Raw genomic sequence first — 10429 nt, forward strand, 5'->3', positions numbered from 1 at the left:
TTCGGACATTAGCCGTGCTGACAGACACTAAAGGAAGTCATATTTCATACCGTCTAATCACACTTGATGCTGCATGTCTCCCAGAGACCTAGGAAGAGCAAGGTGGGGACATACAAGCCTCTAATCTTAATTCAGATGAGCTCAGACTCCTTGACCCCTTTATGATCGAGGAACACTTGTTGGTTAATAAAAGCCAGATTATGTTCTGAAAAGGGACTGCCCTACCTCCTTCGCTCAGCTGCTGAAGTGACCTCCTCTATCTTACCTCCTTTAGAACGTATGGATCATCAAAAGAGACTTCCAGGCTAAATCCTTTTGTTCTGTTAGAAAAGGGAGTTTCGTAAATCTTAAACCCGTGGTGCTGGGCTTCCCTCAGGGTAAATGGCACATTTCCTATTGTGATTGCCACCAGAGAGACATCGGGAAGAAAGTGTCCAAATGCAACATTAAATAGCCTTTCCTCTGGCAGAGTATCTGTAGGGAGAGAACATCAAATTACTGCTGATGTGGATCAAGTAATGAAGACGGTTGGGGTGGCCTCCCATTCAAGTTCCAGGAAACGTTGCCAACAGCCATCTCTTTAATGGCTCTGATTAATGAGTGTTTGTATTCTAGTCAGATCTGAAGTACTCTGAGTACATGAGAATTGCTTCAAGCTGCAGGAGATTAACAGCAAATACATACAACTTTATAGAAAGTGGGTTCAGTAACTTTCTAGAGGTGCACTAAGATGTGCGATGACTTTCTTATAAAGAAATCTAGAATCTAGTTCAGCCACAAAAAATATGGAAAAACTATCGTAATGTATGCTAAAAGGTTCCTTCTTCTTTCTGTATCAGTTATCCAGACAGGTCTGAAGACGTTTAGTGTCTTAATGCATTGGAAAATATCATGAAAAAAACATTACTGCACCACTGGATGGCACAATGATTTCAGTACACTCCGAGGATGACAAATGAAGGCAGTTTGGGGGAGAAAATGCTATCAACAAATGCTGTCAGACTGTTCTCCCCAGTGTGTTGTGCAATTATCACAACATCTTTATTCTAGGGTCCCAGAGCTCACTGGAAACATCTGGATGTTAGCATGAAAAAAATGTTTGCTTTCTTATCAGCAACTTCTGATTTTCATTTCATCCCATAAGGACAGGTGATAAATGGTACATCCTTTAAGGCTAAAGGTTTGGTTTTTTTTGTAATACCTTGAATCTTGACTTTGGCTAACAAATTGGAAGTGGGAGTTGAGAACATTCTAGTGAATGTAGGTGTGTGGCAGAGGTCAAATGGAGCAATGTATAACACAGCAAAAGCAAGACATTGGTAAAAGTCAATGAGAGGAATGACTTACTGTTGGTAACAGTTGGTATTTGTGGCATGAAAGGTGTGGTGATGGATTTGATGACAGTATACTTTGTGGTTTGCCAATCTGCATCTGTCCACGTGTGCTCCAAAAACAAGTCAATACTATAAATGATTCCATATACACCACCAGATATGGAGCTCTAAGAGGTAAAATTTGTGATTAAGTCTTAATTCTCAATAGCTCAGTAGAGGAATTACTGAATAAGGTTAAAATTCTTACACTAGAAAGAGAAAATGTTATCCTAGTACAGTTTGGGATGGATTTTACTAGGGGAGCTGGTTGTCTGTGTGCTTGGCCCATTTGTCTGATCAATGTTTGGCTCAGCTACTGCTGAGATTCTCAGTACGGAAGGATCAGGTTTGGTGGGGTGTCCTCATTAAGTTCAGTAAGTAACCGTATTTGCATTTATTTTTTTACAATCCCTGGGTTACCAGTCATGTCTCTCATTCTGTCTCAGTTCACTGTGAAAGTTTGTCTGTGCTTCTAGCAGTTCTTTATACCAAGCTTGTCTGGTGTTACAATACACATAGTGCTGTAAGTGTCCACTGATACACAAGAAAGTGAACTTCTGAAGGGGATAAGTCAAAATCACACCAAATCATCTTCACAAATGGAACTGGTAAAAAGCCCTATGAGAATATTGCAAACTCCTTTCTAAGTGTTCAAGGTCAGGTTGGATGGAGTTTTGAGCAAACTGATCTAGTGAAAGATGTTCCTTTCCATGGCAGGGAGTTGGACTATATAATCTTTAAAGGTGTCTTGCAACCCAAACCATTTTATTCTGTTCTACTGAACATTTCTTTCGACATTGATTCTGTACCTGTAAGTTAGAGACTGACAAGGAATACACTATGTCCAAAGCAGGTGGCTGCACCCAAACTACCTGCTGGGAACCTATCCCATGCTAAATCATGCTGTCTGCATGGAAATTGTCTGGGAAATTACTCCTTGACTCAGACCAGAAGTTTGCCAGGACTAGTTTCATAATGTAACAACATAGACAATTGAACTCCAGTGCCCAGGAATCCCTTAACTCTTACTTTATTAGTATATCTTACAGATTATTAACAAAAGACAGTCTCTTGCTTCTATCATGTTTTGTAATCATAGGTACTTAGTTTCTGAGTAAGTGCTTTCAAAATACAGAGAAGGAACATCTAGGTCTTCAAATATTTCTTATATCTAAGAATTTTAAGCAGCAATCAATCACTATTTGGAATGATTTGAAATGACCATGATTTAGAAACATCTATGGTGCAGACCCTCAAATATATTAGCGTGTGATACTTTCATACTAACCTTTAGCTTGCCTCCTTCTGCTCCAATAGGGATAGTTATTCTGATGTGTGTCTCGTTGTGCTCCAGTAAGTAGTTCTTCTCCTCCAGGTTTACTATGACTCGATCATCGATTCCCATTAAAATATTTTTAGACAGAAAGGTGGATTCTTGAACCACTAATGTGGGGATAACACTTGGCACAGTCCATGTTAGCGTCCTATCAGTGAAACTGATGCCATCTGTTGAGTTAGATAGACAGTCCCAGAAGACCGGGTAATTGGAGTTACCCGTCAGTCTTCACTCTGCAATGGTTGTCTTTCCCTGACTCCTTTTCTCCAGGGTACTTTTACAGCTTTCACTAATGAAACACCTTGCAGGATATTAGCCAACTGATGGCTATTTTGTTAGAGAAACCCTGGTGCTTCAAGTAGAATTGAATCACCAGTTTCAGGTGACCAATTAATTTATTCAGAAGAGCCAACAGTCATGGTCCCAGCTATCTGCTCTGTTGTCCTTCTGGTCCCAGGATTTTTGCCTTACTGGCAAAAGGAATGGGGTACAGAGCCACCTGTTTGGACCTTCTCCTTGAGATATTGGCTTCAAGATCATGACAACTTAAAACCACCTGCTTCCTCATCAGTTGTTCACATTAATACTGTTCTGTGAGAGACAGAAGGTGCAGCTACTACTGTTCTGCAAAGAGCCAGGCTAGTTCTGCCTCTCCAGAGAAAAGGACTAGGTGAGTCCCAAGGATGCAGAGCTGCATCCCCTGCGTGGAGTTATATGACAGGGGAGAGCCAAGGCTGTGGGATTAGTCCAGGGTAGACTCCCTGGCCCTTCTGCAGCCGTTTTACTTGTCTCCAGTTCCCTCCATCTAACATGGGGGTTTGAACAACAGGAGACAAGGCATGAGTCTGCACTGGGAATACAAGTAATGTAGCGTCACAGCGGGGAACGTGTTTGTCCGGGACTAAAGCCATGGACTCTTAGCTCATGTTGCTCTGTGGGCAGCTTGTAAACCTCTCCTCTCACAGAGTAGGTCACAGGGAAATGGGGAGGCTATGTTTTCTACTAGCTCCTTAGGCAGCTATTTTTGGTGAACAGGGAAGAAATCCTTACCAACAGGACAAGAGACAGTCGTGTCAATCAGCAAAAGCAGCCACCGCTGCCTGTACATGGAAGTGGAAGTGACCATGTTCATATTTACACCACTGACCTGTTAGGTTGCAGGCAGAAATAAGAGAACTGGTGTTCTAGAGAGGCAGTGGAAACAGCATAGTTTTGTGTCCGATTGAGAGCAACAACTCACCATGCTGATGTCAGACTCGTTGCTGTGATAGGGCGCACGGAGGTACACGCGGGACAGCGTATTATTGAAGCTGTAGCCCAGTTTTGCTGCATCGCTTACCGTTATTCTCGTTCTCCCTGATGGAGAAACAAACATCAGTTGCCATTGCTGGTATGCAACATTTTGAGTCTGCAAGAGAGAGATGAGCTGCGTCAGATCTAAGTCTACCAAAGTCTCTTATAAGCTATGCTATTGTAGCACCTTCTAACTGTAGCATCAGTTAGAAGCTGGAGTAACTGGAATGACACTGGACACTACTAGTTCACCCCAGGCAAGAAATACCCTCGATATATATAAAGATAAGGAATTCTATAGCTCTTCAAGGCATCTTTAGAGATAGTCTTATAGCAGCCCTGGGAGAAACTTAGGCTGGTGGCCTTGAACAAATCCCCTTAGACAAACTGCCTGTGCTGTTAATAAGATGATTGTCTTCATGTCTGTCGATTGCTGGAGTCCAGAGGCCAGATGAGAGACTACCTTTAAGAGTATGTAGCCATACTGTGTCAAAGATAAGAAAAGAAGAATATCTGTACTGGTCTAGAACAGAGCCTCCTGAAATGATAACCATATGAGAGGATAGTCAAAAGGAAAATTGGGCATAGGGAGCAAGTAAGACATGAGTAAAATAGGACAAGCGTATGTATTTCACCCTAATACTTTCCAGCCTCAAATAATTTTCAACTCAGGGACTCCTGAGCTATCTGTAGCTTCTTTGTATTTCATATGTCTTGTTGGATTTCTCTTCAGGCAACTTGTCCAGAGTCTCCTTGAGATCAAGCAAGTTTTAGCAGCCACAACATCTTTTGACAACAAGTTTGACAGATTCACTACCCATTGTGTGAAGAACTACCTACCTTTGTTTGTCTCGAATCTAGTTTCCACTAATGTAACAAGCATATGACTCTCTTTTCCCACCTAATTGTCTTTTTGCAGTCTACAGCTCTAAGAAGAGAGGTTTTTCAGTACTTGATGGCATCTTTGCCATCTCCCTTTTTTTGACAGAGATGGTTCTATTCCCCAAGAATGACTCATGAGACTAGTGAGAAAAGGCAGGCTAGGAACTGTTAGGAAAGACTCCCCTTCATACCTCTGGGAGTGCTGACATCCATGCTACGGTGTAGTCATTTGAAACTGCAGGGACATCAGTCTTCACTGACACCTGGGGACACAAAGGAGGTGCTTTGGGAACAAGCAAATCTTCAGCATTACTATAGGCATAGGGAGCAGAGACAAGGCTTTCAGATTTCTTCTCCAGTGTCTGTTGGGATTTAGCAATTCGCATCACTAGAGGTAATTAAAGTGTTCCAAAGAGGTTCTTGGTGGTGGTAATTTCTGTGGCCTTAAAAATGATAGTTAAAGCCATGGCATTTATGGTGGTGCATGTACAGCAGAGGCAATACTCTATGTATAACCAGCTCAATCAAAAGCCCTGTTTCATATCTGATAAGCTGTAAACTAGATCCCCCTCAGGAGACTTTCAGGGGCACCTGGGTCTCTCCACCAGAGGTATAGGAAAGCAGGCTATTGGCTTTAACAGGGCTGGTTCCCTCTTCTCATGCAGGCTGAACACCTGAAAATGCAGGATCCCCAATACCTAAGGGAGATGCTATGGTGTAAATCTTGTCAGCATGTGCTGCAGAGTGAGGCAAGTTCTGGACACTGAGTTGGGAGTCAGCGTTTGCCTCAGACATCTGTACCATGGCTTAAGTGTGTTGCAACACCCAGATGTGACTGCACAAACTCAAGTTCTAGCCGGAGGAATATGCTTTCTTTGTCCTACTTACAGTGAAGTTTGTTTTGTTCAGTGCCTTATTTCTACATTGATGTGTAGATGCTGGTAGCAGGCTGGACCAAATTGTACCACCCAGTGGGAGGCAAGTTCTGTCTCACGATGATGTCCTGTGAGTTGTGTGATGCAGCAGAGGTGGAGCTCTGCAAACTCTAGGTTTTATTATTTCAAATATGAGGATGACATTCTTACAGGTGCTGCAGTACTTTATAACATAAAGGTATGCTCATGAGCTAAAGAGGTTGGCCTGCCTGGCTGCTGATTTGCTTGCAGTGGCTTGACTTACATCATCTGTACAGTTAACCGAATTTCACTGCATTCAAAATACCTGTGACATGTAAATGTGTTACTAATAAGCATCTACAGTAACACTGTTTGCTGAATATCAGCCCATTGCTATTACTCCTTGTGCATAGTATAAAATCAACTTCTGACAGGAATTTGTGGAGGTTGTTGTGCCTGGCAGGGAGCTTGGATGTAGCTTTGCCTTCAGTGGGAAAGCTTTTACCTCCATGTAGTTTTCTTCACACACAATTTCTCTTGAAGCCCAGGAAGAGTAGGAGCAGTACATAGGGTAGGTGTAGGTCACAGCTGCCCTCATGCTTGAAAATGAGGAGACCTTGATGTTCACAGTCAGTGAAAACAGCTCATCTGCCTGGGAAGAAAAACAGGCAATTCAGCAGTGTGGAAGGTCCCAGGAGCAGCTGCATGGGACCATCCAGCCCAGTCTCCTGTTCCTGAGAGTGTTTTATAATGACAAGAATGGGTTGAAAGCTGTATTGAAAGTTCCTGCAACATACCACCCTGTCTTAAGAGGTTTGTGGGCAGGAACTTTCTGAGCCGGAGACTTTGCTGCAGTACTTACAGCCTCTGCCTCGGATCACATCTCAGCACTATTCTTGCCACAGTGTTAAGGGGCAGCTAGGCAGGGGAAGATCTGGCCTACATCACCATGAGGTTCGCATTCCTCACGTTCATGGCTGCTATGTGCCTCCTCACGGAGAGAAAGTACTGCAGCTTTCAGTTTGACGTAGGTAGTTCAGAGCTATCTTACAAATGCTGTTTAGTGTCTATCTTGACTAGCTTCAATAAGAGCTCCTTCTGGTCTTTCCACTCTTCAGGAGCCACACATGAAGCCATGGACTGTGCTTCTATCTGAAGTGAATGTGTACTTTTCTATAGAAAAAGGCAAAACCTTTCCAGAGAAATTTCCAGTCTGGAAATCCTGGTCGTTGCACAGCACACTGTACACCCCTGTTCTTGTTAGCTTAACCTCTGCCCATAAAGTTTTACCTTATTTTTTCTGTGGGGCTTCCAGGACCAACCAGACTAAACACGGACAAGCAGTGAAGTTTCTACTCTGATATGTTCTGTTTCTAGGTACATTTCATCTCAACTAACATGAAATTAGAAATCCAGGCTACACTTTTACACATATTTTAAGAAGGGGTGAATCACCTTCCGGAGGTGCCTGTTTCTCTCCGTTGACTATTGTGGAAGTGTAAACAACCAGTTTAGACTAGACATTATCTTTTAGATGGCTAAAGTTATGTGAGACAAATCTGGGTCTAATAGATGTGTGTGATCTACGTTCCTAGGCATGTGTTAACAGGCACATTACCACACAAATTAAGCCAGGAAATGATCTGCCAGAATCACACTGCAAATGTTGCTTTTTCAAGCAGATGCCTACTTCTTTCCAGAGAAGCTTTCAAGAAACTCTCTGGCAAACCGGCGGCTACAAGGATATGCTTGAGAACTGGCAGCTAGTCAGCAGCATTAGGCTAAGTGTCATTTCATGTAGAGAGGAAATCCCATGTCAGTCACACTGAACAAACCTCATACTGGAGAGCCATTGCCTATTTCTTTCTACACACCACCAACACTAGCTCCTTGAGTTCACTTTTGAGTTCTCAAAACATGCCATTAGAATGCCATATAATATCTCAATCTTGTCGTTTTGGAGAGGATGCACTGTCTGAGTTGTTTTCAAGCCCATCTCTGGGTCTTACCTCGTTGACCACATGACAGCCAAGCACTGACGCGCGGAAGACGGGGTTGCCCCACACGTCTTCTGACAGGACATAGCCACAGCGAGATGCTAGTTTCTCATCCAGCAGAATGGGACCAGTGTAAGGATCTACAGAAAAAGAGCATGACATGTGGGATGGAAAGCTCAGGGCAAGTCACAGAGCAGAGCGGTGCTGAGGGCCCCTCACGCAGCTCTCCTCTGGAAGGAGGTCTGGCTGGGTTGCTTGCTCTCCAGCGTTGTGTGCTGTTAAGGAGCTGGCAAAGCTGTGCTGGTATGTGTGAGAGCACATGAGACAGTTTAGCATGTCTCAAGCTCACCCACATTATGTTCACTTTAATGCACGCTTCTCTGTGCCCAGAAGCTTGTGCCACAGCTACCTTGAAGTACTACTATGGAGAGCTGGTCTGAAGCATCATATACCTTTCTCCCTCCCTGATTTTACTCTCTAGAAAAGAGTTATGGGCTATTAAGCCCATCCATTTCTAAAAATCTTCAAGTTGTGATAATCTGCTGCTCACTCTGGTCAAAGGATGCAGTCATGGACCTGTTTTGGATGGATACCTCTACAGGTTGGTCAGATCTGCTGCTTATCTCTGGTTGGCAAGGCCCTGCGTGCTGTTAAACCTACGGGGGAGCCAAGTAACAGACACGATGGGAGCTGACTGCACTCAGCTCTTGATACTGATAGAGTTAATAAAATCATATTTTGTTAATTTTCTGCCCTCTGATTAAAGAACTACTTTAGTCTTGGGTTAGACACAAGAATCTGTACAAAAACCAGAGTTTAACTAGCTACCATTGTGATTTCTAGATTTTTCTGTTGTCTTTATATGTCAAACAGTACTAATAACCGCTGTTTCAGTAGATGTATTCTTGCAGCCAGGATAGACTAAGGAGATAAGTGAGAAGAATTCTGGAAGAAGAAGGAATAACTTTTATGATTGAGCTGGAAGAAACAAACAACCTTTTTGTGCCTGAAGGCTGGTCTGTTTTTTCCAGCGATATCAGTTGCTCTAATAAATGCTATCACTTCTCCCCACACCCTTGCTGTACTTGACTTTTTCAGTTCTGCCTCCAAATCAATTGAAAAAAAAAAACAAAACCCAGAAAAAAGTGGACTGATCTCAACAGAAAGAAATCTGGTTTGGGGTGAAATCACATACTTTTTTCAATCTGATGTGAACATTTTCTGGTTTTCATTTTGGTTAAGTAGATTCTTGTTTTCCTCAGCAAAATGGAAACCCTTTGTTCAATCTGAAATAGGGTATTTAACTGCCATTGTGGTGTTAAATAAAAAGGAAATTAAAAAAAATCCTTTAATTGCTGCAGCATGTACTCAGCAGTTGTTGAGAGTGTGTTTTCTGAGTATTACCCAGCCTACACTACTGTTGTCATTTGTGCTGTCCAGGTCATATCCAAGCTGCAATGTCACCTTTGTTTTCCTTGCTAGACTTGCGTAAGGGCTTAGCAGAGGAAAAAATGAAAGCCAAAAGTCAGTCCTGCCTCCTCAGACCATCCTTTGTCCTTGGCCCAGCATGTTAGTTGTGAGGGGCAAAGGAGACTGTGGCTGTAGATATAAGCTTTACTCATCTGGAGGGATATTGGCCAAATTGAGGTGCGAGAGGCCAGGTTTAGGTGGCAAGGATGTTCTGCAAGTTCTTTGGCGTCAGTTACCAATTATCGTGTAGATGGCAGCAGCATCCAGTGTCCTAGTGTCTGTGATCATTTAGGTGATTCCCCAGCCTTCATGGTACTCAGGGAAGCCACATGTGACTCACCATTGATTTCCAGCTGGAAGAACTTTCCCTGGAGCAAGAGTTTATTCAGTTTCATCCAAAAAATCCTGGAGCGGCAACTGCTCTCTACAAAACCTGGTGGGAGCACATATAGAGCAGATGAGCCAGTGGGACTGGAGGGCAGAGAAGAGGCACATCTTGTTACAAGCAAAATAAGCGAGTTCTCATCCTTGCATCTCCCCACTATCCTTTTATCATGTTTCACCAACCTGGGGGAGCCATCTGCCTCCCTTGTCCCAGCCAGAACAGCAAGAAAAGCAGCCAGATCCTGCAGGATAAGTACATGAACAAATGACAGGGTGAACAGAGAAAAAAAAGATCAGGACAGAAAATGAACAAGGCAGCAAGCGAAGTCTCATTACCTGCATAGTGAGTAACCCAAAGCCTCCATCTGTCCCCAGCGACCTGTGCATGGGCAGCAAAGTTCTCCTTCCTTTGAAGTAAAGCTGACCCAGCTGCAGAGAGGGAGCTTGGTCAGACCCAGGAGGAAAGGTATAGCTGACCTTTTGCGACAGAGATTGTGCTGTCTTCTCCAAACCTTGTGTGTGAGTCAGGAGAGGTTGGTGGCTTCTGTCGTGGAGGGATGCCTGGGCTGCATCCCGCAGTGCCCTCCAACGTTATCTGAGCTCCTGGCAGTGGGAAGCAGCCTCCCTCTCGCTGGGAGGGCAGAGCACCCTTCTGCCAGGCGTTTACAAGGTCAGATGCTGCTGCTGAGCCTGATTTTAATGAGCGCAACAGAGGGTGCTCGGTGCTTTCCATCAACCCCTGGGAGGTAATCTCGTTCCTCACAAGCCAGTTGGGTAGCTTTGGCTTCAGGTCTTATG

The 10429-nt window shown here is 43.6% G+C and overlaps 1 protein-coding gene across 1 annotated transcript in view; it reads right to left on the reverse strand.

Annotated features, from left to right (window-relative positions):
* Positions 1–10134, reverse strand: part of LOC104159966 — a gene marked incomplete at its 3' end in the record, with an annotated part of 15516 nt that extends 5382 nt beyond the window's left edge. Inside the window, exons 1-11 of the mRNA XM_009698000.1 lie at positions 9968–10134; positions 9815–9873; positions 9588–9680; positions 7790–7917; positions 6286–6432; positions 5076–5147; positions 3950–4117; positions 3760–3856; positions 2662–2879; positions 1348–1501; positions 266–474 (exon numbers count right to left, since the gene is read on the reverse strand). Of these exons, the coding sequence (XP_009696302.1) occupies positions 266–474; positions 1348–1501; positions 2662–2879; positions 3760–3856; positions 3950–4117; positions 5076–5147; positions 6286–6432; positions 7790–7917; positions 9588–9680; positions 9815–9873; positions 9968–9996 (1374 nt within the window). The remainder of the gene's footprint in view (positions 1–265; positions 475–1347; positions 1502–2661; positions 2880–3759; positions 3857–3949; positions 4118–5075; positions 5148–6285; positions 6433–7789; positions 7918–9587; positions 9681–9814; positions 9874–9967) is intronic.
* Between the last annotated feature and the right edge of the window lie 295 nt (positions 10135–10429).

This window comes from Cariama cristata, unplaced genomic scaffold (assembly GCF_000690535.1).
Source record: "Cariama cristata isolate BGI_N322 unplaced genomic scaffold, ASM69053v1 scaffold29953, whole genome shotgun sequence".
Lineage (NCBI taxonomy): Eukaryota > Metazoa > Chordata > Aves > Cariamiformes > Cariamidae > Cariama > Cariama cristata.